Below are 26,772 nucleotides of genomic sequence, written 5' to 3' on the forward strand. Positions count from 1 at the left end.
AGGCGGGACGCCGTTGCCAGGGCACCCGCGGAGGGGCACGAACCAATCAGGGGCCGGGTTTATTGACAGAGCGGGCCCTTAAAGGGGAAGGGGTGATTTGGCCGACAGGAATCCCCCCAACACACGGCGCAGGACAACGGCTCGGTCGGTAACAGCTTTAATTGGGCCCCCCGCCCCCCCCGCTCCCCGCCGGGTGCGCCGCTCGGAGCCGGGCCTGCAACGAAAACAAAGCCCCGAGTTAGACCGGGGGGGGGGCAGCGCCTCTGCTCCCCTCCCACCCCCATCCCACCCTCTGCCCCTCCCACCCCGTAACCCCCCCCACTTACCCTTCTCTTCCCCCTCTGTCCCCTCCCACCCCGTAACCCCCCCACTTACCCTTCCTCTGCCCCTCCCACCCCGTAACCCCCCACTTACCCTTCTCTGCCCCTCCCACCCCGTAACCCCCCACTTACCCTTCTCTTCCCCCTCTGTCCCCTCCCCACCCCGTAACCCCCCCACTTACCCTTCTCTGCCCCTCCCACCCCGTAACCCCCCCACTTACCCTTCTCTGCCCCCTCCCACCCCGTAACCCCCCCACTTACCCTTCTCTTCCCCCTCTGTCCCCTCCCACCCCGTAACCCCCCCACTTACCCTTCTCTTCCCCCTCTGTCCCCTACCCACCCCGTAACCCCCCCACTTACCCTTCTCTGCCCCTCCCACCCCGTAACCCCCCACTTACCCTTCTCTTCCCCCTCTGTCCCCTCCCACCCCGTAACCCCCCCACTTACCCTTCTCTTCCCCTCTGTCCCCTCCCACCCCGTAACCCCCCCACTTACCCTTCTCTTCCCCCTCTGTCCCCTCCCACCCCGTAACCCCCCCACTTACCCTTCTCTGCCCCTCCCACCCACGTAACCCCCCACTTACCCTTCTCTTCCCCCTCTGTCCCTCCCACCCCGTAACCCCCCCACTTACCCTTCTCTTCCCCCTCTGTCCCCTCCCACCCCGTAACCCCCCACTTACCCTTCTCTGCCCCTCCCACCCCGTAACCCCCCCACTTACCCTTCTCTGCCCCCTCTGTCCCCTCCCACCCCATAACCCCCCCACTTACCCTTCTCTGCCCCTCCCACCCCGTAACCCCCCCCACTTACCCTTCTCTTCCCCCACCCCCCCATCCCACCCTCTGCCCCTTCCCACCCCGTAACCCCCCCCACTTACCCTTCTCTTCCCCCACCCCCCATCCCACCCTCTGCCCCTCCCCACCCCGTAACCCCCCACTTACCCTTCTCTTCCCCCACCCCCCATCCCACCCTCTGCCCCTCCCCACCCCGTAACCCCTCCCTTACCCTTTCTCTGCCCCTCCCCACCCCGTAACCCCTCCCTTACCCTTCTCTGCCCCTCCCCACCCCGTACACCCCTCCCTTACCCTTCTCTGCCCCTCCCACCCCGTAACCCCCCCACTTACCCTTCTCTTCCCCCTCTGTCCCCTCCCACCCCGTAACCCCCCCACTTACCCTTCTCTGCCCCTCCCACCCCGTAACCCCCCCACTTACCCTTCTCTTCCCCCCCACCCCCCATCCCACCCTCTGCCCCTCCCACCCCGTAACCCCCCCACTTACCCTTCTCTTCCCCTCCCACCCCGTAACCCCCCCCACTTACCCTTCTCTTCCCCCTCTGTCCCCTCCCACCCCGTAACCCCCCCACTTACCCTTCTCTGCCCCTCCCACCCCGTAACCCCCCCACTTACCCTTCTCTGCCCCTCCCACCCCGTAACCCCCCCACTTACCCTTCTCTGCCCCCTCTGTCCCCTCCCACCCCATAACCCCCCCACTTACCCTTCTCTGCCCCTCCCACCCCGTAACCCCCCCACTTACCCTTCTCTTCCCCCACCCCCCATCCCACCCTCTGCCCCTCCCACCCCGTAACCCCCCCACTTACCCTTCTCTTCCCCCTCTGTCCCCTCCCACCCCGTAACCCCCCCACTTACCCTTCTCTTCCCCCTCTGTCCCCTCCCACCCCGTAACCCCCCCACTTACCCTTCTCTTCCCCCTCTGTCCCCTCCCACCCCGTAACCCCCCCACTTACCCTTCTCTGCCCCTCCCACCCCGTAACCCCCCACTTACCCTTCTCTTCCCCCCTCTGTCCCCTCCCACCCCGTAACCCCCCCACTTACCCTTCTCTTCCCCCTCTGTCCCCTCCCACCCCGTAACCCCCCCACTTACCCTTCTCTGCCCCTCCCACCCCGTAACCCCCCCACTTACCCTTCTCTGCCCCTCCCACCCCGTAACCCCCCCACTTACCCTTCTCTTCCCCCTCTGTCCCCTCCCACCCCGTAACCCCCCCACTTACCCTTCTCTTCCCCCTCTGTCCCCTCCCACCCCGTAACCCCCCCACTTACCCTTCTCTGCCCCTCCCACCCCGTAACCCCCCACTTCCCCTTCTCTTCCCCCTCTGTCCCCTCCCACCCCGTAACCCCCCCACTTACCCTTCTCTTCCCCCTCTGTCCCCTCCCACCCCGTAACCCCCCCACTTACCCTTCTCTTCCCCCTCTGTCCCCTCCCACCCCGTAACCCCCCCACTTACCCTTCTCTGCCCCTCCCACCCCGTAACCCCCCACTTACCCTTCTCTTCCCCCTCTGTCCCCTCCCACCCCGTAACCCCCCCACTTACCCTTCTCTTCCCCCTCTGTCCCCTCCCACCCCGTAACCCCCCCACTTACCCTTCTCTGCCCCTCCCACCCCGTAACCCCCCCACTTACCCTTCTCTGCCCCCTCTGTCCCCTCCCACCCCATAACCCCCCCACTTACCCTTCTCTGCCCCTCCCACCCCGTAACCCCCCCACTTACCCTTCTCTTCCCCCACCCCCCATCCCACCCTCTGCCCCTCCCACCCCGTAACCCCCCCACTTACCCTTCTCTTCCCCCACCCCCCATCCCACCCTCTGCCCCTCCCCACCCCGTAACCCCCCACTTACCCTTCTCTTCCCCCACCCCCCATCCCACCCTCTGCCCCTCCCACCCCGTAACCCCCCCACTTACCCTTCTCTTCCCCCACCCCCCATCCCACCCTCTGCCCCTCCCCACCCCGTAACCCCTCCCTTACCCTTCTCTGCCCCTCCCCACCCCGTAACCCCTCCCTTACCCTTCTCTGCCCCTCCCACCCCGTAACCCCCCCACTTACCCTTCTCTTCCCCCTCTGTCCCCTCCCACCCCGTAACCCCCCCACTTACCCTTCTCTGCCCCTCCCACCCCGTAACCCCCCCACTTACCCTTCTCTTCCCCCACCCCCCATCCCACCCTCTGCCCCTCCCACCCCGTAACCCCCCCACTTACCCTTCTCTTCCCCCTCTGTCCCCTCCCACCCCGTAACCCCCCCACTTACCCTTCTCTGCCCCTCCCACCCCGTAACCCCCCCACTTACCCTTCTCTTCCCCCACCCCCCATCCCACCCTCTGCCCCTCCCACCCCGTAACCCCCCCACTTACCCTTCTCTTCCCCCACCCCCCATCCCACCCTCTGCCCCTCCCACCCCGTAACCCCCCCACTTACCCTTCTCTTCCCCCACCCCCCATCCCACCCTCTGCCCCTCCCCACCCCGTAACCCCCCACTTACCCTTCTCTTCCCCCACCCCCCATCCCACCCTCTGCCCCTCCCACCCCGTAACCCCCCCACTTACCCTTCTCTTCCCCCACCCCCCATCCCACCCTCTGCCCCTCCCCACCCCGTAACCCCTCCCTTACCCTTCTCTGCCCCTCCCACCCCGTAACCCCCCCACTTACCCTTCTCTTCCCCCACACCCCATCCCCCTCTGCCCCTCTCAACCCTGTAACCCCCTTTCCCTTCTCTTCCCCCTCCCTACCCTGTAACCCCCCTTATTCTTCTTCCCTCCCACCCCATTCTCCTCTGCCCCCTCCCCATAACCCTCTTACCCTTCTCTCCCCCTCCCATACCCCTCTGCCCCTCCCCACCCCGTGACCCCCCTTTACCCTTCTATTCCCCCCCCACCCCATTCCCCTCACGTACTCTCCTCCCTCCAACCCCAACCCCCTATCACACACCCTTCTGTCCCACGCACCCCAATACTTCACCCCTATACCATCAAATACTGCCCACTCCTCATGTCCCCCCTCCTGACCCCCCACAAAATCCATCTCAGCTACTGCAGATCCTCCTACAGAGCCCACCCACCCCTGCACTTCACAGCCCCAGCCAGCCCCTCCACCACTCAACGTTTATCAGCCATCAACAAACACGTGCTGATTTTATCCTCTCAGCCTGCAGCCACATCCTCTAATGGAAATACTGCATCCCCACCACCGGAACTGCACCGAGGGGTCTGGGCCTTAGCCCTCGGCGTGAGATCTTTTGGGCAGTCATGCAAAAGTTGGGGATTGGTCCTGCTTTGAGCAGGGGGTTGGACTAGATGACCTCCTGATGTCCCTTCCAACCCTGAGATTCTATGAAAAGTTGCTGCCTCTTCCCTAGTGAAGAAGGTCAATGGCATTGTCTGGGATTTCACCCACCTTCGCAGTGCTCTTTACCTTTAGTGTGGACAGCGGATGTTCATTTCACGAGCCATTCTGCATACCTCACAAGGGCCACAAAAGCACATTGCCAGTACATCCCTGCAGATGGTTCCCTGCATACACCAGATAAAATGGGAGGGCTATTATCAACCATATCCTAAATCCAATATTCTGTGCTGTTGATTTGAAATGGTCACAGATTTGAGCTTTTATATGGCTTGGAGACACCTGTTGTGTGCAGCAGGTAGGAATTTTGTTTTAATATAAGCAGCTATTTCCCCTTGGCAACACCTTGTCTGAATAATACATCTCCAATCCTCAAAATACTAGGTTTGCTTCAGATTTAAAACAAAATTCCCACCGACACAACCTAATTATTGTACCAGGTGTAGACTTGCGCCGACTGGACTGGACCCGCTTTTCCCAGCTACGAGCCACTTGAGCAGTTTGTCAGGAGGCTAATGGCCAATAGGAACTGGATTGAGACCACTAAAACTCACTTCACGTCTAGGGCAAAGCGCTGTCAGACATTAATGACTTTTGATCATTAACAACCTTGACAATTTTCATCCAGTGCTTTAGAGGTGAGAGGCCACACGGGCCAGTTCTCACCCAGTTCCTTAACAGACTTATTTAGATTTGTTTAAAGATAGCACCAACCCTCCCTTCCCATCAGTGGCTTCCTCAGTGAGGCCACAACTGATGAAAGAACAGCTGCAGTCCTCACTACTGTATATTACTCTACAGGGATGGATTCTAGGTACTGTTATTTGAAGGCCATGGATGATAGGTGCCCCATGTGTAGTTGTTAGGACTGTCAATTAATTGCAGTTAATGCACATGATTAACTCAAAAAAATTATTTGCAATTAATCGCACTGTTAAACAATAGAATACCAACTGAAATGTATTAAATATTTTGGATGTTTTTCTACATTTTCAAATATATCTATTTCAATTACAATACAGAATACAAAATGTGCAGTGCTCACTTAATATTATTTTTGATTATAAATATTTGCACTGGAAAAAAATAGTATTTTTCAATTCACCTCATACAAGTACTGTAGTGCAATCTTTTTATCATGAAAGTGCAACTTACAAATGTAGGTTTTTTTGTTACATAACTATACTCAAAAACAAAAACAATGTAAAACTTTAGAGCCTACAAGTCCACCCAGTCCTACTTCTTGTTCAGCAAATCGCTAAGAGAAATAAGTTTGTTTACATTTACAGGAGATAATGCTGCCCACTTCTTAATTACAGTGTCACCTGAAAGTGAGAACAGGCATTCACATGGCACTGTTGTAACTGGCATCACAAGATATTTATGTGCCAGATGCACTAAAAATTCATATGTCCCTTCATGCTTCAACCACCATTGTAGGCTCTAAAGTTTTATATTGTTTTATTTTTGAATGAAGGTTTTTTTGTACATAATTCTACATTTGTAAGTTTTACTTTCATGATAAAGAAATTGCATTACAGTACTTAGTATTTTTCAATTCACCTAATACATTTCTTTTGTTTTTTACTGTGCAAATATTTGTAATCAAAAATAAAGTGAGCACTGTACACTTTGTATTCTGTGTTGTAATTGAAATCAATATATTTGAAAATGTAGAAAACATCCAAAAATATTTAAATAAATGATCTTCTATTGCGTCTGACAAAGTGGGTATTCACTCACGAAAGCTTATGCTCCAATATATCTGTTAGTCTATAAGGTGCCACAGGACTCTCTGTTGCTTATTGTTAACAGCGCGATTAATCACCATTAATTTTGTTAATCGCTTGACAGCCCTAGTATTTGTTGTCTGACACAAAGCAAAGGGGAAGCAGTTTGTGTGGGCTGAATACCAGAGCTGAGGCACAACAGTTCTAACTGCAGCCTCCAATTCAGGGAGAGACTATGCTACTGTTCTCAGCCACAGGACATCTCCCCACTTCCTCAGCAAGGTAACAACAGTGTTTTGTAATGTAACGATTTGCTGAAGAAAAAGAGAAACTGTAGTGTTGAAAAAAAAGAGACCTGCATATCCTTCTCCACAGGGGATCAGTTATTTGTGCTGTTGCATAACAGAACAAACTCATTTGTGTAGGTTTTGCAAGTGTGGTAGGTAAGGAATTAACAGAAGATATTCAAAAGTCAGGGATTTTAACATCACTCTCTATCAAAAGTTCCTAGCAAAGGAGTTAAAATGATTAAGCTGCTGGTCCAAAGCGGGATGAAGTGTGTTGTTTCATAATCAATTCTGTTCTACAAACTGAACCCTTAATCTCCACCAAGCAGATGGACTAACAGGATTTATCCGTGTCTAAACACTTCTGATTCTCATATCTGGTTGAACCATTAGACACAAAGGAGTTTCCGGTGCGGGTTGAGTCAGCCAGTGTGATCAGATAGGTCCTTAACATAGGAAGCATTTCCATACTATGGGTTTAGAATTTGGCTATTTATCTTGGAAAACAAGCTAAGGGGTGGGGAGTCAATTAATCAAGTGGTGGATAATTTTAGAACAAATGAAAGGAATTATATATCACAAAGTATGTGGGGGGCCATGGAAATTACTGCCCACAGGAAGGCAGAGTCAAATAGTATAGCTGGATTATGTTGCAAGCAATAACATTTGAAGTTATCCATGGTGAGAAAAGGGTAATAAAAATCTAGAAAATCAGGGTGCAAGGTAATCATCACAGGGATCAGGAGGGAATCTCTCCTTCCCATGTACCGCACTGTACAGTTGTGGAACTGTGTAACGGGGTGGGGTTAGTGGTGTTGGCCTCCTCTGAAACATCAGGTGTTGCCCGCCAGCAGACTAGGGTGCGGAACTTTATGGACTTAAACTTTCACCCAATACAGCAGATATGTTCTTCTCCTCAGACAACGTTAGACATCTCCACAGCAAAGATTACCCTCCGTCAGTTCACATTCAGTGCTGTTGGTGCTTCCTTGATCCAGTTAGGTCCATTTCACAATCTAAATAGGGTCCTGCTGCTCTGGTAGCCTGACCTAATTTAAACATTGCTCACAAGACAGAAAATTCCAAGAAGTGAAACTTTCCAAAAAGCAATGTTACCTGGATGCCATAAGAGAGGCGCATGTGAGTTCGCAGCGCCGTCATGCCTCCAAAAGTGATGCCAAGGCAGCAGTTCTCGCCATACTTGTTTGCCACGTAACATGACAGAAGTGTTGGGCAGAAAGTCCCCAAACAGCCTTCAAAACAAGAGTATACACAAACAGCGTACAGGACGTCAGTCATTCATCATTCAGTTTTGCCAACGGGGTAGTGAACCATTAGGAAAGGAACTATATTCCTCCTCCCTCCCTGCACATCTACCCCTTCCCCTGTTGTTCAACTTCCTTAACACGTAGTCAGGTCTCAGCCCTCTCCAGTTTCCTATGTTTAATATCTTCCCAGAAATGCTCTCCCAGTGCTTGATGCACTTCAAAGAGTCTCAGCAGTTGGCAGACCTATTCCCTGACGCTGAGCGATCATCTGGCTTGCCTCAAAAATGCATCACAACTGCAGCAAGTACTGTACTTACATGTGGCACAGTCTGCACAACATTCGTATCTCCCGGTGCTCCAGTCACCCGTTGGGGACATGACGGCAGACCCCACGGAGCCAGGTTGCTGGATGATCACTGTCTGGGACATGGTCTAGTGCTCAATGCACCCTCTGCAAACAAAGCCCAAAGTGCAGCTACAGGTCATATTTGCTCCTTAAAGAACCAGTAAGCTTAAGCACTTAGAAAAGAGCAACATTAGCCCTCTACTTCTCATGTGAAGTAAGTCAGTGTAATCTCCATTTTACAAATGGGGAAATGGAGACAAAGGGTGCATGACCTTATCCAATCTGTGTTGTCTGAAGTCAGCACACAAGAGTCATCACAAGTAGAGTTAAGATAGTGTCATCGTTATTTTTAGTAAAAGTCACAGGCAGGTCGCAGGCACTAAACAAAAGTTCACAGAAGCCCGCAACCTGTCTGACTTTTACTAAAAAGAATGGACAGGGTTTGACTGGGGGTGGAGGGTGGAGAGATGACTGAAGTCCCGGGGGGGGGGGGGGGGATGAGAGCCCAAGCCCTGCTGTGCAGTGAGGGGAGTCCAGGACCCACTGCTGCTGTGGTGGTTCAGTGCTTCGGGGCGCCCCCACGGTGGATCAGGGCTCTGGGGCTGGTGTCTGGGCACCTCCCCCCCCCGCCAGCTGCAGCCCCTAAACCTCAGGGCTGAAGTGGACAATGTCATGGAAGACTCAGAAAGTCACGGAATCCATGACTTCTGTGACATAATGTTATCCTTAATCATTAGTTCACAGCAGCAGTCAGTTATCTACAGGTGCTAATTTACTACACATCACTTATGACATAGAATTGTGTGTTAGAAATGCAATTCAGTATTTGAAGATACAGAAAAGTCCAAGTCTCTCTCTCTTTTTATTTTATATATATTACACACACACACACACACACACACACACACACACACACAGAGTGACAGACTGTTTCCCCAATTACTAAAAAAATCCCTCTATATTAAAATATAGAACAGAGGTTCTCAAACTGGGGGTCGGGACCCCTCAGGGGGTCACGAGGTTATTATATGGAGGGGTCGCAAGCTGTCAGCCTGAACCCCAAACCCCACTTTGCCTCCAGTATTTAATGGTGTTAAACATATTAAAAAGTGTTTTTAATTTATGGGGGGGGGCGCACTCAGAGGCTTGCTGTGTGAAAGGAGTCACCAATACAAAAGTTTGAGAACCACGGATATCAGACTATGAAAAATTTTCAGCTAGCTCTCTGGCATATCAATCAGAACACTTTTCAGTCAGACTGCTGACAGGGAAAATAGATATATTCACAATAAGTAAACACAGCATTCCCTCTGAAGGTCTAGAATGCTTCTCAAAGAGGAGCTTTAAAAATTCTGGATGTATGACAAATTAATACGCACACATTGTACTTGGCTAATATGCACTAGAAATGGTTTCATAACTAAGAGTAATTTAACATGCAATTTATGTGCATTTTGAAATTAAAAAAGATCTACTTACCTCAAAGCTTTGTCTTCCCACTTTCAAGAGAAGCGAAAGGGTAAATGTATTTAAAGTGTAACTTACAGGGGCTTGGTGTTAAATCACGAGTTGGCTAACTTCCTGAAGCTGCCCCTCCTCTCCTTTATGTGACATTTCTATGGATAATCATTGGTTGAATTCTGCTAAACTCTTGACATCAGCAATATTAGGTAGTGAGTTTTCCAGGTTAACTCTGCATTGTGTGATAAGAGGAACTAGACTGGGGTGGGCAAGCATTTTGGCCCGAGGGCCACATCTGGGTGGGGAAATTGTATGCAGGGCCATGAATGTAGGGCTGGAGCAGGGGGTTGGGGTGCAGTGTGCAGGAAGGGGCTCAGGGCAAGGGGTAGGGGTGAAGGAGGGGATGCAGAGTGCGGGAGGGGGCTCAGGGCAGGAGGTTGCAGTGCAGGAGGGGTGTGGCAGGGGGTTCAAGGAGCTCAGGGCAGGGGGTTGGGGTGCAGGGTACAGGAGGGGTTTGGGGTGTGGGCTCCAGCCCAGTGCCACTTACCTCGAGCAGCTCTGGGGTGGCAGTGGGGCTAAGGCAGGCTCCCTGCCTGCCCTGGCCCTGCGCCGCTCCTGGAAGTGGCCAGCATGTCCGGCAGTGGCTCCTGGGGGTGGGGTGGGTCAGGTGGCTCTGCCATGTGTTGCCCTCGCCTGTGGGTACCATCCCCGAAGCGCCCATTGGCTGCAGTTCCCCGTTCCCGGCCAATGGGAGCTGTGGGGGGCTGGTGCCTGCTGGCAAGGGCAGCGCACGGAGCCTTCTGCCTCCCCCAGGGGCCGCAGGGACATGGTGCCGGCCGCTTCCGAGAGCGGCACGGGGACAGGGCAGGCAGGGAGTCTGCCTTAGCCCCACTGTGCCACGGGGCTGGCAATCCCGCGGGGCCAAACTGAAAGCCCTGAGGGGCCGGATCCGGCCCGTAGTTTGCCCTCCCCTGAGCTAGATGTCTAAAGGGAGGGAGCTTCACATCGAAGAAACGATCACTTGCCAACCTACGATGGAGTGGGATCCCTAAAATTAAAGTTTTCTTAGCACAATCCGTGAGGACAAGGCTCAAGAACGCACACTTGACTGTAGCAGCTAAAGTGCCTCAAACTGCTCATTACACCCACTGGGTATTTCTGTTGAACAGTCAGATTTTTTGATCACTCACACCGGATACAGAGGACACACTACACACACCCTCCCCCACACCAAGAAATTGGAAATAGTAGCTTTAAAATCATTTATTGTATTTTGGAGGGACAAATTATTTTTCACATGCAGGCACAGCATGCGAGATCTGCTCAGGGTGCTGCTATACCGGGGTCCCTTCACCTTGCAGCGTCTGCTCCTTTGCGGCCTTTGCTTTTGCTTGCCATTCTTGTCTCTGCTTCAGCCTCTCGGGTGCTTTCAGTTTCTGTACCTCTTTGAAAACCTGCAGTTAGGGGGCAAGGGAAGAAAGAAGACTGTGTACCCCTGTTGAAAACAGTTCTAACATCAGGTCAGGGTCATGCAAGAACTTAGGGAAGATCCGTTAAATCCTAGAGCATCAAGGTTTAGAAGGGACACTACATGTCTCAATAAAAGCAACTGTACCTGACATGCTCGCACCTTCTGGGACTCCAAGTACAAGAATTCCAGTTGATATATTCATTTCCACACAGCTATTCTTTTGCTGGGCCAAAGTACTATATTCCTTTTCAGGGATTTTTAAAAAATTTTTTAAATACAATTTTTTACTTCTGTGCTCAGTTACATGAGTGTAGATGACAAGTTAGACTCCAACCCACAGCTGAGGCCCACATCCGTTCCCAGGACCTAACAGAAGTTTGTACTTTCACTTCTACATATTCATTCTCCTAGTGGGACTCTGAAGAAATGGATTTGTCCCAAGTTTGCAACGGAAAGCAGAATCTCTCATTCACAACTCCCACCTTTTCATGCTCTCTGTGTGTGTCTATTTATCTCCTCAATATTTGTTCCATTCCAGGCATCCGAAGAAGTGGGCTGTAGCCCACGAAAGCTTATGCTCAAATAAATGTGTTAGTGTCTAAGGTGCCACAAGTACTCCTGTTCTTTTTGCGGATACAAACTAACACGGCTGCTACGCTGACACCAGTCATTCACAGCAATTCAGCAACAAACCTTGAAGCTTTCAGATAGTTAAAAAGCAGGCTGCCTTGTAGCTCACTCAGTGACTCCAGCACAGAGGTGGGCAAACTACGGCCTGTGGGCCACATCTGGCCTGCAGGACCCTCCTGCCCCCCTCGGCTCACTGCACCGCCGGCACAATGCTCCTGGGGCAGCGCAGCTGCAGAGCCCGGCCTGACCCGGTGCTCTGTTCTGCGTGGCTGGGTCCAGCCGGGCGGCGCGGCTGTAGCGCCACCAGCCACTGGTGCTCCAGGCAGCATGGTAAGGGAGCAGGGTGGATAGAGGGCAGGGGAGTTCGGGGGGAGTGGATAGGGGTTGGGGCGGTCAGAGGGATTGAATGCGGGCAGGGGTTCCGGGGGGCGGGCAGGGGACAGGGAGAAGTAGGGTTACCATTTGTCCGGATTCCCCTGGACATGTCCGGCTTTTTGAGCTAAAAATAGCGTCCGGGGGGAATTTGTAAATGTCCGGACTTCCCCCCCCCCATGCAGAGCGTGCGTGGCTAACAGGGCAGCCGGCCGGATGGTGCCACTTACATGGGGCTCCAACAGCCAGAGAGAGCCCCTCCTCCGCTTCCCCCTCCTCTCCCCTGCAGCTGAGAGCACTCCCTCCCTCCCTGCAGTTGCAGATCGCCTCCGGCAGTCTTGAGCTCCTCCCCCATTGCTGCCCAGCCCAGGTCTGAGCAAGCTCACAGAGACATTAGGCAAAGGCCAACAACAAGGGGGCCAGGGGGTTGGAGAAGGGGCAGGGAGGTTCTGGAGGGGGCAGTCAAGAGACGGGGGGGGAGGTCGTCGGGAGTTCGTGGGGGGGCTTCCTGTGGGGGGGGGGGGGGATAAGGTTTTGGGCAGTCAGGAGCAGGGGTCCCAGGAGGGGGCAGTCAGGGGACAGGGAGCAGAGGGGTTTAGATGGGTTGGGAGTTCTGGGGGGGGGCTGTCAGGGGGTGGGGAGTGGTTGGATGGGGCGTGGGAGTCCCAGGGGTCTGTCTGGGGGTGGGGGTGTGGATAAGGGTTGGGGCAGTCAGGGTACAGGCAGGGAGTAGGGTTCTAGGGGGCCAGTTAGGATGGCAGGAGGGGGCAGTCAGGGGACAAGAGGCAGGGAGGCTTAGGTAGGGGATGGAGTCCTGGGGGGCAGTTAGGGGCAGGGGTCCCAGGAGGGGGCAGTCAGGGGACAAGGAGCAGGGGGAGGGGCAGGGGCGGGGCTCCTCCCGTCCTCTTTTTCGCTTGCTGAAATATGGTAACCCTAGTTGGATAGGGTGGTTGGGGGCAGTCAGGGGACAGGGAACGGGGGGGGGGGGGGAGAGGAGAGATGGGAGGTCGGATAGGGGGTGGGGGCTGGGCCACGCAGTCCTCAGGCCAAAAAGTTTGCCCGCCCCTGCTCCAGCACATCCAGCTCCTAACTCACCTTCTATGGAGCTGTTTGAAAAATGAATGAAAAAATGAAAAAGCGACCCTCCAACTTCCAACCCTAAACCCAGGAGAGAGCCACAACCTCCCCTCCTCCCACACCTCAGCCCAGTGATCCAAACCACTGCGCCCCTTAGCAGGAAAGTCTGCTCCAGCTGTGCAAACAAGTCCCCAGCCTGCTGGACACTCTGCGGAGCTGGGCTTGCTAGTTCCGCTTCATACCTTGAGGCAGAAAGCCTTCTTAGCAGCCCATCGCCGGGTCATTCGCCTGCAATAGGGTGGCGGTAACGTGTACTGGATGCCCAGCTGTTTGCACGTCTGCTCAAAAGTCTCATAGCGGGTGCGACGCAGGTACTTGAGCAGTTTCTTCCGGCAATCCATGGCCATCAGCATGCGGCGCCGGTTACTTTTGTCCTGGAGAGGATTTCACATTCCGGAGTTGCAGTCAGACTGCAATTCCTTCCCGATACGCAGTTCTCAGCAGCCCGGGTTATTGCGGACGGGGACCCAGTCAGGTTCAGAGTAATATTTTAAGAACCGTTTTCTTTAAATGATATAACCGGCACCTCAGATTTTTATACGAAAATTTGAAAAGTCGAATGGCATTTTGCATTCGATTTACAATTTTTCTGCTAGAAGGTTAGTTTCAATGTGTGTATTCCCTTTTACTGCTCAATTACACCTTCCTCAGCACTAGCATAAACTGCAATGGCCAGGTGCCAAAGACTGCAGGGGAAGTCTCGCTGGCTAAAACCTCTGCTTCCATTTACATGGATTGTTCCACAAATCCTACAGAAGCATTTGGGACCAGTTTGACCCGGCAGGGTCCATTGGTTCGTCCTTTGCAAAGGAGGTTGGATAATTCAACCATGTTATTAGGGGGAATCTCTGGCTTCAGGGCAGAAGAACTTCCTGCAGGGGTCAGAAGCAACCCCCTCCCCACACTATATGCACAACTCTTGCACACTCTCAGCCAAGGACATGTCAAGTGTTTCTGTTTTCCGCTGAAACATAAGGTACAACTGCTGCTACAGGCTGGATATTGGACTAGTTGGACCCCAGGCCAGGATAACAGCCCTTATCTTCTCCGACCATGTCTACGCTACAAAATTAAGTCAACCTAACTTACGCCAGAAGGAAATGGGTTTCTAGTTGACATACATAAATATAAAATGTTAAATAACAAACACAGGAAAAGCCTATCTGCACTAGCAGCATGATTTAGTTTAGCTGTTGATTCAAATGCATCTAGTCAGTGGCTTCCTGCTCCAGGAACATATTTGGACAAATTTCAATCTTTGAAATGTAACTGTGATCCACAGATTCTCCAGTCAGGTGCACCAAAACTCAAAGCAACGAACTATTGCCTACAGTATCCTCCAGCTTCAAACGCTACCAGTGACCTCCCTGCTTTAGAAGGGAGGAGATACAGACATTTTAAAAACTGAATTAGGATCTTCCTCACAATACAAAGCCTCTAAGTCTGAACCAAAGTACAAGACCTTCTGGCTGGTCTCAAATTTGTAGATTACATATCTAATGAGAATTACCTTGGGGTGCTTCTGCAGGTGCTCCTGGTGAGTTTGAATCTTGGCAGTTAAAATAGCAGCTATAAAAGAAACAAGAGATTGCATAAAAGCAGCAATGCGTTCTCGGACACGGATGTTTTCTCAGGCTTCTGACACACTACAGTGGATACATTTTGGGCATCAGATTTGCAAAGAACTTTGGGCATTTGTACAGAATTTCTTTAAAAAAAAAAAAAAAAAAAAAGCAAAACAAATCTTCAAAATTGAACACCCAAAACCTAAACATCAGTTTAAAATGATTTTGAAATGGTGTATTATGTATTAAGATTATTTTAACAATTGAGAGTCTGCCTTTACAGCTGAAATGCCTGCTGTCCTGCTTAACTGCTGACGACTTTATAGTCACTCTGCTCCACTTGGTGTCAATCTCAGAGGACTAGGAAGAAGCCCAGTCTGTTTAACAATACAGGGCTATATTCAAATCAGTCGCGTACCCACTGCCCCCTACCAATATACATCAGACATGGCCTGTAGGGATTGCCTCTCGAGGGGAGAAGTTCAGTTTCCTTTGCCAATTCAGCCTTTGTGCTGAAACTGCCAGCTGCAGTGGTTTGTGTGATGTGGATGCTTGGAATTGGTTAACCCACACATTGCCTTTGGGGTGTGCGGCACTTCCGCATTGTAACTGGAAAGGCTCCTAGCAGACATTTGTAATGGAAAGCATTGGAAGGAAGGAGGAGGATACTGTGAACTTTCTAGCACTTTGACTAAGCTTGGCGAGGCAAATCTCTTTTTTCCAGATGGGGAAAGGGGGGACAATGGGTGCCAGATTCAGTGTGAAGCTTTAACACAGGGTCGCGTGTTTGGAAGTATTCAGGTTACACCCTGTCAAATGAATGGTCATGCAGCAGCCTGACCCCTGCCTCTGCACCCATCCTTTGGGGTTTCATTAAACAATTGGTATGTCTACAGAAAGGAGTTTTATTTCTAAACGCAACAGTGACCTTTCAAAAGCCACAATTCCTGTCATGCACGCCCTCCCCAGAGTATTGCTTCATTCTGATGGGCATGGGACATCACAGTTGCAGAAACAGTGGAGGAAAAACCAGAAGAAGCATATTACTGGAAAAGTATTGCAGCAACATCAACAGCTGCAGAGGAATCCTCCATCCCAGGTCTCTGAAGTACAGAGCTACAAGAATGTCTCTCTATGCAGCAGCCACAGGCACTCATTAGAAAAATTCAAACCGCTCCCTTTGCCAGTGGATAAGCATGTTACATCTGTCACACTCCCAGACCCTGAGGGTCCCCCAGTGCCCTACCGCAGGTGAAACATCTTCCCAGTGTTCCCACAAAGGTGGCTCTTGTAGTTCTCACAGGAGCTTTGGTAAAATGATAGGGGAAACAGCTGGATTAAAGCAAAGAGATGCTCTCCATTGAGGATTTCCCTCTGGCTCTTGGACTTACTTTGTACCTCGAAGGAACCGGTGTCACTGGGAGTCCTCCTAACCTTCTCTATCAACTGCTGCGTCTTTATCTTCACTTTCTCCCTCTGTGGGCAACAGACAGAAACCAAGGCCCTCAGCTTTGTTATTTGGGGATTATTCTAGATGCAAGACACCCCACTGCCTCAAAGCACTGACACCAACCCAACATGCCCAGAGGAAGTGTGGGGAAAAGCCAAGTATTTTATGAATGGCTTTGCTCAATGCATGAGCTTCTTCCGCCAGCAAAGAGTGTAGGGAAAGGCAGCCACTGAGTGTCAGAGTACAGCAAGGAAGAACTCAGGAAGTTCTCAGCTGTAAGCACTAGAATGACTATTTTTAGGCCTGAAGTCAAGGAACCCCCTTTCTTAAGACACACACAGATGTGGAAAGAAAGGTGCCTGCTCACACTCAAACGCCTTCGTGCCCTTTAGCTGACATGCTCAGAGATTCATCCAGCCCTGCTGGAATGCACGTCTCCCCTTCAGAACCTTGGCAGTTTCTCTCTAACTAGCTGAAGAGATTTGCTATTAAGCAACACCAGCCTAGGCTTGAAAGGATTAGATTTTTATTGGAAAAGTCGGTAAAGATTGGTATCACTGTACATTCACACACACAAACCGATGAAGAAATATTTCCATCGATAACAGTCAAAATTTACAAATAGGCAAGATAAGAAAAATGCTGCATGAGAACTTATTAGAGTTTGATTTAAGGATATTTACTTGTATATTTTGACATGTGATGATGACAATGTGCGTTTTAAAGGTTATAAAGCTTTAACTTTTTGAACCTCAACGTCTAGTTGTTAAATAATTATGGTCTGACCCCCCCTAATTTCCTGCAACTATGAAAAATTAAATACAAAAATGCTTAAAAATAAAACATTGATATTATGCATAAAATTATATAAAAAATTAAATTCCTCCAAGTCTAACCACAAGTTAATGTATGCCACCTCACAAGGGTAGTAATACTAAACCAGGGGTTCTCAGACTTTTGAACTGGTGACCCCTTTCACACAGCAAGCCTCTGAGTGCAACCCCCCTTATACACTAAAAACACTTTTGTATATATTTAACACCATTATAAATGCTGGAGGCAAAGCAGGGTTTGGGGTGGAGACTGACAGCTCGTGACCCCATGAGGGGTCCCGACCCCCAGTTTGAGAACCCCTGTACTAAACGCTTCCCTGGTATTAATATTTGAGCAGCACTTAGACATTTAACAGTTTGCAGGATTGACCATGATCACACCAAAGTGCTCCCAGCTCCTGCCTGCATGATGAAGGACCAGGAACTGGGCCCGGTCTCTCTCAGTGCAGTTGGAGAACTCCACGTTATCTGCATGTGTCCTATTCTGGTTGTACATTTCTGAACGTAGATACTAAGCAGCTCCATGGGATGAGGGCCTTCTCTTGTCTTTGATGTGCCTGCATTTTGGGGCACTTGAAAAATAGTAATGAAACCACGTTTTAAATGAATTTTGACGGTGTATCATTTTCTAGAATAAGCCGATATCATTTGCTGGCACTCAACAGCCCTATGGTTCTTTCTGTGATTCTTCTAGCATTTTCTCACTTCTTTTAATATATGTAAAAAATAATAGCACATACATGTATTTTACTAGTATAAATGAGAGAATTTTTTGGTGAATTTCAGGTGTGTTTTGAGTTAATTACCAACAGATCAGGGTGAGTTATTAACCACCAGGTTTGAAGTCACTTGGCAAAACTAACAAACCAGAAGAAGTAAATTATGAAATAATTTTGAGCATATAGACAGATCTCACAGAGACATTGCCACCCAAAGTTCCAGCGTTTACACAAGCAGAAAGACACTAACCTGGCTGGCCATTTCCAGAGACAATAGCCTTTTCACTACATCATCAACCCTGCAGAGAGATCAGAGATTGATTGATAAAAACAAAGCAGAAAATGCAATGTATTTATTTTGTTTTTAACTCTGAAGGTTGATTTAGATTTTCAGAACAGATTAGCATTTCTGTAAATGTTTCAAAGAGCTTTAAAATAGAGTAGGTTAGGCTTTCTACCAATAAAAAGTAATAAGGAAATCAGGCCATTTCTTGCATTCATTAAAAGAAATCACTGCTAAGAGTAGAGGCAGTATGTAGCTTTTTGTTTTAATTGGATACTAGGATTGAAATGTTTCAATTCACTATGAAGTACTGATACTTCCAAAACCTACATGATGTGCATTCTGAATGCTGAAGATTAGCTTTCCGAGAACATTCAAAGACAAAATGATTCCTATTAGAGGCCATGATCCTTCAAACTATATCTGTGCAGCACCCCCCAGAGTCTGTGCGATTCCACATGGGCAAGAGAGTCCAGCCACACACATGCAGTTGGGCCCAAATTTCAGAAGTGACCACTAATTTTGAGAAACCTCAAGGCCTGATTTCTAGAAATATTAGGAATCCACAGGTTCCTCCTCTGGGTGCCCAGCATTTCTGAAAATCAGACCCCAAGGCATCTCAAGTTGGGCACCCAGAAAGTAAGGTATCCCTAAGGACAGGATGCAGAGAGAAAATTTCTAGACATCATTAATGACTGCTTGGAGCAGCTAGTCCTGGAACCCACAAGGAGAGAGGCAATTCTTGATTGAGTCCTAAGTGCAGCACAGGATCTGTTCCAAGAGGTGAATGTAGCTGAACCAATCAGTAACAGTGACCATAATGTAATTGAATTAACATCCATGTAGGGGGGAAAATACCAAAGAAACCCACCACAGTAGCATTTAACTTCAAAAAGGAGAACTACACAAAACGGAAAAGCTAGATAAGTGGAAATTAAAAGGAACGTTTCTTGTGACTACAAGAGTGAAAGGCGTACAAGCTGCATGGAAACTATTTAAAAACACCATGCTAGAGGATCAAACTAAATGTGTACCCCAGATAAAAAACAAACACTAAGACGACCAAAAAAATGCCCTGATAGTTAAACAACAGCATAAAAGAGGCAGTTAGAGACAAAGACATCCTTTAAAAATTGGAAGTCAAATCCTACCGCGGAAAACAGAAAGGAATGAACTCTGGCAAGTCAAGTGTAAAAGTATAATTAGGCAGGCCAAAAAAGAATTTGAAGAGCAACTAGCAAAAGACAAAAATAGCAAAACATTTTGAAGTACACCAGAAGCAGGAAGCCTGCCAAACATCCAATGGAGCCACTGGACCTTGAGGTGCACTCAAGACAGACAAAGCCATTGCAGAGAAGCTAAATAAATTCTTTGTATTGCTCTTCACTGCAGAGGATGTGAGGGAGATTCCCATACCTGATGCATGCTTTTTAGGTGACAAATCTGAGGAACTGTCCAAGACTGAGGTGTCAATAGAGGAGGTTTTGGAACAAATTGATAAATTAAACAGTAGTAAGTCATCAGGACCAGATGATATTCACCCAAGTGTTCTCACATATGAAACTGCAGAACTACTAACTGTGGTATGTAACCTATCATTTAAATCAGCCTCTGGACCAGATGACTGGAGGATAGCTAATGTAATGCTAGTAAGCCTAACTTCAGTACCAGGCAAACTGGTTGAAACTAGAGTAAAAGACAGAAAGATCAGACATGTAGACTAACACAATATGTTGGGGAAGAGTCAACACCGCTTTTGTAAAGGGAAAATGCCTCACCAATCTATAAGAATTCTTTAAGGGTGTCAGTAAACATGTGGACCAGGGGGATTACAGTGAATGTCCAGTACTTGGACTTTCAGAAAAGCTCCGATGAGGTCCCTCTCCAAAGGGTCTTAACCAAACTAAGCAGTCATGGGATAAGAGGGAAGATCCTCTCACGGATCAGTAACTGGTTAAAAGACAGGAAACAAAGGGTAGGAATAAATGGTCAGTTTTCAGAATGGAGAGAGGTAAATAGTGGTGTCCCCCAGGGGTCTGTACTACTACCAGTGTTGTTCAACATATTCATAAATGATCTGGAAAAAGAGGTAAACAGTGAGGTAGCAAAGTTTGCAGACGATACAAGAATTACAAAGGGATCTCACAGAACTCAGTGACTGGGCAACAAAATGACAGATGAAATTAAATGTTGATAACTGCAAAGTAATGCACAGTGGAAAACAATACCAACTATATATACAAAATGATGGGGTCTAAATTAGCTGTTATCACTCAAGAAAGAGATCTTGAAGTCATCCTGGATAGTTCTCTGAAAACATCCACTCAATGTGCAGTTACAGTCAAAAAAGCTAACAGAATGCTAGGAACCATTAGGAAAGAGATAAGACAGAAAATATAATAATGCCACTATCTAAATCCATGGTATACCCACACCTTGAAAACGGTGTGCAGTTCTGGTCATCCCATCTCAGAAAAGATATATTAGAAGTGGAAAAAGTGCAGAGAGAGGCAACAAAAAAGATTAGGGGTATGGAACAGCTTCCGTATGAGGAACAATTAAAAAGACTGGGACTGTTCAGCTTCGAAAAGAGACAACTAACGGGGGATACGATACAGATCTATAAAATCATGACTGGTGTGGAGAAAGTGATTAAGGAAGAGCTATTTACCTCTTCACATAACACAAGAACTAGGGGTCATTCAATGAAATTAGTAGGCAGCAAGTTTAAACAAACACAAGGAAGTACTTTGCACAACACACAGTTAACCTGTGTAACTTGTTGCCATGGGATGTTGTGAAGGCCAAAAGTATAACTGGGTTAAAAAAAGAACTAGATAAGTTCACGGAGAAAGGTTTATCCATAGCTATTAGAGTTGTGCCCCTGACCATCTTGGCTATGCTCTGGGTGTCCCTAAACATCTGACGGCCAGAAGCTGGGACTGGACGACAGGGGATGGACCACCCTGTTCTGTTCATTCCCTCTGGACTGGCCACAGTTCCTCTGATCTAGTATAGCTATTCTTAAGTTCCGATGTTCTTATAACCAGTGGTCACTTCTGCAAATTTCAGACTCTTACCCATTATTTCAAAACTTCTGCAGTTCTCTCTAGATAAATGACTGTACATTGTTATGTACGTGCTAGCAGTATTACAGCTACCGCTTTCTGTGGTTAGATGTCTTTAATAATTAAATCTCTGAAGTGATTAAGCATCCCCCCCTTCCCTTGCCTCTGGAACATACTTATCTGTTATTGGGACATTGGCATAATCTTTCTTCAGCATGGTAGGAGGAAGGTCATCCAGATGGCTGGGGAGCACTACAAAGAAAAGATCGACATGTGGGGAACAGCATATCAAATCAGGGCTGTCTCACACCCTAGAGAATTTGGAGGGGGAATGGATCAGAGGGAGATAATTCAAGAGAAAAGAGGGGATGGATCTTTCAATTGTGAAGGGCAAACCAAGAAAGCAGTTTTGAATTGAACTTGAGGGTGGATACAACAGGTGATGGGAGTTGATATGATCCCACTTCCTGGCTTCTGTATTCTGGATTTAGGTTCTGATCCAAACCCACTGAGATGAATGCAAATGCTCCTGTTGACTTCAGCGAGCATTCCCTGTGTATTCGAGAAATGACAGTCCAATTAAGGTTTCTGACCAACCCAGCATGCTTGCTGTCTGAAAATTGTTTTTAGGATTTCTGGAGCATGATTTAAATGATCAAATCCCCTCCCCCCCCCCCCCTCCCCACCATTCAAGTGTCTAATAACACTTTTAGGGTGCAATCCCCCCGCAAATTGGTGATAATGTTATTAAGAATAAAACATTGTGAAATGTGCTCGAAATCCAGTCTCTACCGTACCTTGCTTCCTCTTTTTGACAGGCCTGGCATAACCTCTGGCTGTCTGAACAAGCGGGCTATAAACTTCATGGAAGAAAGCAAAGATTTACTAGACACACAAATACATTTTCTCTATATGCTGGAGAGATTTGGTAAGACTATCCTCAATAGAACGTAAATAAGTTTGTATTGGGAGATTGCCTTTAGAGCACCCTCTGCCTGGGCTCCTGCGTGAGCTCTCTAGGTCTGCATCAGAGGCACTAGAGAACATATTTCAAGCGGATAATCCAAGGATGCTGCTTGTCCAGAGACGCAGGGCGTCTGAAGGACAGCGGTCTCAATAGCAGGCTCCTGCTGACGTTGTCCATTACTGAGCATTACAGGACCTGCAATTCACCCTCTACTCACTACAACTCAGTGCAGCAGCTCCCCAGGCTGTTAAAGCAATTGTCCCAGATGATCACAGTAACACTCTGGCTGTACTAACCAGCACCTGTCACTTCCCAGTCACGTGTGTCACCAACACCCCGTAAAATGTAGTCTGTATGAGGTCTGGAGCAGCTCAAGCTCCATGGCGGGACAGAGAAGGGGCAAATAGGAGACCGGCAGCAATGGTCTATCAGCACAGAAGCTTATCTCGGAGGTTGAGGCAGGAATCGGCTGAAGTAGCTGGTAACCAAGCCTGTGGCACCAATACTGGTGCTTGTGCACGTGCTTGGACGCATACACCACCACAGTGCCCGGGCATCAAGCATCCCTGGCAGCCAACTAAGAAGCCATTGACCCAGCATTTCCCCCCTGCATGGAAGGCTCCTGGCTTTACAGGTCCTCACCTATCCCAACCTGTTAACCCTCTAGTATCCTCTGCACCTTGGGATCCGGCATTCACGCAGCCCTGGGGCCTCAAGTACCCCTGACTCCCCCCGGGGACCAGCACCCACCCTTGGGCCCAATCTCCCAGCTGCAGGACTCTGCGCTTCCCCCATCACCTTAGTCCCGGCAGGGAGCCCGCACAGCATTCCCCCCAACCACCTCACATCCCAAAACTCCACCAGCACCCCCCCACTCTGCACAGTCCTCAGCCAACTGCTGCCGAACCTCCCTTTACTGCCTTGGCCTTTAACTCCCGCAGCTCCCCCCTCCAGCTCGGAGCTCCCCACCCCTCCTCTTCCCCCATTTTCTTCCTCCCCACTCCCTTCCCTCCAGCTCCCTGCTCCTCCTCCCGACCCCTCTTCCTTCCCCCCAGCTCCCTGACCCTCCTCCCCTGAACCCCTTACTTCCTCCAGCTACCCACCCCTCCTCCTGACCCCCCCTCTCTTCCCCCATCCCCCTTCTTCTTCCTCCCCCTCCCCCCGGCTTCTCCTCCCAACCCCTATTCCTTCCCCCCAGCTCCCTGACCCCCTTCCTTCCTCCAGCTGCCCACCCCTCCTCCTGACCCCCCCTCCCTTCCCCCAGCTCCCTGCCCCCTCTTCCTTCCCCCCAGCTCCCCATCCTTCCCCCATCTTCTTCCTCCCCACCCCCTACCCCCCAGCTCCCTGACCCTCCTCCCCTGACCCCCCTCCCTTCCCCCAGCTCCCGCCTCCTCTCCTCAGTTACCCACTCCTCCTCTTCCTCCTCCTTCCCCGCCCCTCTTCCTTCCCCCCAGCTCCCCACAACCTCCAGCCCCCTTCTCCCCCCGACCCTCCCCGGGCCCCTCAGCCACGTGCGGGCCTCTCTCTCCCGAACCCCGCAGGCCGCCTCACCCGAGCGCCCGGCTCCCGGCTCCTGCAGGCGGAGGGCCCCGCTGACCCCCCTGCTCCAGCCGGGGCCTGGCAGGCGGCAGCTCCGGGCCCAGCCCAGCGCCCCGCGGAGCCCCAGCAGCAGCATCTCCCCTGCCCTACCGCCCGGCTGGTATGGGCGCCGCCATTTTGGGTCAGACCCGACCAATCGATCGCCGAGCTCATCGATCGAAGGCTGGGCTGGGCTGGGCTCAGGGTGGGGCAGCTTTGCCCAGGTTAGGAGGGTCGTGCCTGGCCCAGTCCTCTCGTGGCTCCAAGCCCTGCTGGGGTGTGTCGGGGCAGCAGGGCCTGCCAGCCCCTCTCGAGTGCACCCCGCAGGGATGGGCCTGGCTGCCTGCCCCTTTCTCGCAGGGTGGGTGCCTGCAGCCCGTGTCTGGGGGAGGCAACCGGGTGTCCTGGTTTTGAGTGGTTTGCCCCTCTCCGGGCGTGGTGTTGTCTGCTGTCACAAGCTGCTCCACTCCCATCAGCGTGGTGTAGGCAAGGTCGTGCCCGCGGGCGCTTGGCAGAATGGCGTTCTGTGTGCGGTGTGACCTCACACACAGTGTGCGTGCCACTTCACCCTGGGAGGGGCAGGGACAACCGAAGGGATGTGCTGTGACCTGGGGATGGGGCAGTGGCCATTCTGCCCCCGGCTCTCTGGCTGTGTCCATTTCCCAATAGTGCTAGCACAAGCAGCCCAGCGGGGTTTGGCACCTGTAAGCCCTTTATCTCTGGGGAGCTGTGCCCAGAGAGTCGATTAAAGTGACCCAAAACCAGCTTCTTCAAAACCAAGCAGTATTTATTCACCCAAAGGTACAAAGCACCTAGAGTAAAAGATAAAAACCATAAAGGTCTATGCACGTATTTTCCCTTCTCTACACATTTTTCTTTCCTTGCAAGCTTGGGTAGGTTCCATTCAGCCCACTTACCTCTGGCTCTGGGCTGGGAGAAGCAGACTCCTAGCATCCCCGTCAGCACTCCCTGACACCTTCTGGGCAGCTCCTGACAACCCCCCTTCTTTCCTCGGCCCACATCTTTATGGTTTAGTACCCCCTTTGGTGCATGGCAAAGCCTGGGAATGAGTAGACTAGTTAGAGCCAGGCCGGGGTCTTCCCCCAGAACCCTGGGCATTCTCTGTGAGACTACCTGTTCTTTGCCATTGTTCTGTTTCCTGTCCGTTTCCCCTTCGATTTAACTCTGTGCGGTCAGGCAGGATAACGTCATGCAGGAAAACGGAGCTACACGTGGGATTTATAAAGAATAGTGCACGTCACTCCCTCTTGCCTTCTAGTCACAAGGGTTTGTTTTCCTCCATCGCATTTAGTTTGTGGGAGTTCAGTGAAGGTGCCAGCCAGGCATGGCTGCTGCATTCAAAGGCCATCTGACAGTGAGGCAGGAGGGGCCCCAAAGGAACGAGGGGCATGGACAGGGTTACATGTGCAGGGGAGGGGTGCCCATGGGAGACTCTGTGCAGAGCCCCTGGCAGGAGAGGTGCCCAAACGGGGATGGGATGGGCAGCAGCAGATTCCTCCATAGTGTGTTTTCAGCCTCCATCAGTGCACTGATGGGTTCACCTCTGAGGACCAGCAGGAGGTTCAGGTTCCTTGCCTCATTCAGTCCTCAGCCTTGCTACTGTGACTGCCAACAAGAGGGAAATGCCACTGGGAACGGAAGTGAGACCCTCCCCCCATTCATTTCCCCAGGGGGCTGCTGAAGAGCCGCTAGATTGTACTGACGCTCAGTCGCCGTGGAAACAGGGCCTGTGCAACCCATTAGGCGACCTAGGCGGTCACCTAGGGCGCTACCATTTGGGGGGCGGGACGGCAGAGGTATTTTGGCGGCAGGACCTTCTGCTGCCTCTGTGGGGGGCGGCATTTCGGGGCGGGTCCTTCCGCCACCTAGGGTGGCAGAAAAGCTGGCGGCGCTCCTGCGTGGAGCTGGCTTGAATTGGAACTGGCCCATCCCAGGACCTGTGAGCTGGGGAAGCCTTTGAATAGGATGGCACGTAAACCTCGGCAATCAAATAAGGATTGCATCGTGGCTAAGTGGTGGCCTTTGCAGCAGGCAAGAATTCAGGGTTCCGAGCTGCAGTGGAGTTATCAGATGATTACTACACCTGTTCTTGCAGGATGAAGACCTCCTCAGCATGGCTGGCAACCACTTGCATGTCCTCCTGGGTGCTCCACGCACCCTCCCTGTGTCACCCTTGTCAACTTTGCTTCGAGGCTCATGGTCTGAACAACGCCAAACTCTCAAAGTAAAACTTAGAGAAGAGCAGCCAAAGTTCACACTGAAATGCGAGTGTCACTTGGTTTCAACACCAAACGTTTTAAACGCCCCAGGGTTATGCAAAGCTGGGAGAGTGGCGTCTATAACGGAAGCTGAGCCAGGTGGGTTTGGGGTGGGTTCAGGTTTCCTAATGTGAGTTTCACAGAAGCAAAGACAAGGTTGATTTCCTGCTGCCCTGTGTCTTATGCAGCCATTTACCCCAGTGCACAGTGGGAGTGAATTGATTTGATGGTGTTTCACACTCACATTGCACAGGGTAACTGATGGCACGTGGAGCAGAGGAATAGAGAGCCCAACCGGCAAATCTCTTTTCTCCCCTTGCTTTGCAAGTGTCTTAATAATAATGATTTTTAAAGTCAGGCACCTGTGGCTAACAGGCCCCGTTCACCCTTGGTGTCATGTCACTTCTCAGACTCTTAGAGATGACATAAAGTGCTTTGAACTTTGAGCTGTGATCTGCCTGCTCCAGCACAGAACTGCTGCTGGCCTGCACAGTGTGAACATGCTGGGGCCTGGCTTGCCTCTCGTGTCCCTTCCAAAAAACCAGCCTTTTGCAGGAGCGCTGGACTTTGAACATCACCTAGGGCCTGATTTCCAGAAGTGCGGAGCACCCTCAGCTCTCACTGACTTCAGCTGGGTTTGGGGGCTCTCAGGAGATCAGGTCCATACTGTGTGCTCCCCCTGCCCTTTCCAGCAGCTAGATCAGGCCTGGCTTGGAGACGAATAACACCAATGATAGGATGGGCCGATATATCACTCCTGCAGTAGCCCTGGAAGGAACAGAACCCCCCGACCCGCTGCCAATCTGCCCGTGAGAGGAGAGCAAGAGGTGACAGAACCATTGCAGCATCACAGAAACAAATACACACACCTGGCAAACAC

General features: G+C 50.7%; 2 protein-coding genes across 4 annotated transcripts; both read right to left on the minus strand.

Annotated features, from left to right (window-relative positions):
* Positions 1-4,504: 4,504 nt before the first annotated feature.
* LOC128827811 (cornifelin homolog B-like) lies at positions 4,505-9,659 on the minus strand. Of its 2 annotated transcripts, XM_054011943.1 has the most exons (4): positions 9,559-9,659; positions 8,051-8,184; positions 7,582-7,718; positions 4,505-4,615 (listed from the first exon to the last, which is right to left on the minus strand). In XM_054011943.1, the coding sequence occupies exons 2-4, from the start codon at positions 8,160-8,162 to the stop codon at positions 4,520-4,522; spliced, it is 345 nt and encodes a 114-aa protein (XP_053867918.1). In that variant the 5' UTR covers positions 8,163-8,184; positions 9,559-9,659; the 3' UTR covers positions 4,505-4,519. The 2 variants fall into 2 exon arrangements, with proteins under 2 accessions (XP_053867918.1, XP_053867919.1); XM_054011944.1 differs by lacking the exon at positions 9,559-9,659 and having other exon boundaries at positions 8,051-8,400.
* A 1,129-nt stretch (positions 9,660-10,788) lies between these two features.
* Positions 10,789-23,760, minus strand: MRPS15 (mitochondrial ribosomal protein S15). Of its 2 annotated transcripts, none has more exons than XM_054012055.1 (8): positions 23,587-23,760; positions 21,866-21,928; positions 21,245-21,320; positions 17,968-18,016; positions 16,107-16,191; positions 14,661-14,719; positions 13,333-13,524; positions 10,789-10,994 (listed from the first exon to the last, which is right to left on the minus strand). In XM_054012055.1, the coding sequence occupies exons 1-8, from the start codon at positions 23,708-23,710 to the stop codon at positions 10,875-10,877; spliced, it is 768 nt and encodes a 255-aa protein (XP_053868030.1). In that variant the 5' UTR covers positions 23,711-23,760; the 3' UTR covers positions 10,789-10,874. The 2 variants fall into 2 exon arrangements, with proteins under 2 accessions (XP_053868030.1, XP_053868031.1); XM_054012056.1 differs by lacking the exon at positions 23,587-23,760 and adding an exon at positions 22,678-22,870.
* Between the last annotated feature and the right edge of the window lie 3,012 nt (positions 23,761-26,772).

This window comes from Malaclemys terrapin, chromosome 22 (assembly GCF_027887155.1).
Source record: "Malaclemys terrapin pileata isolate rMalTer1 chromosome 22, rMalTer1.hap1, whole genome shotgun sequence".
In the NCBI taxonomy this organism is placed as follows: Eukaryota; Metazoa; Chordata; order Testudines; family Emydidae; genus Malaclemys; species Malaclemys terrapin.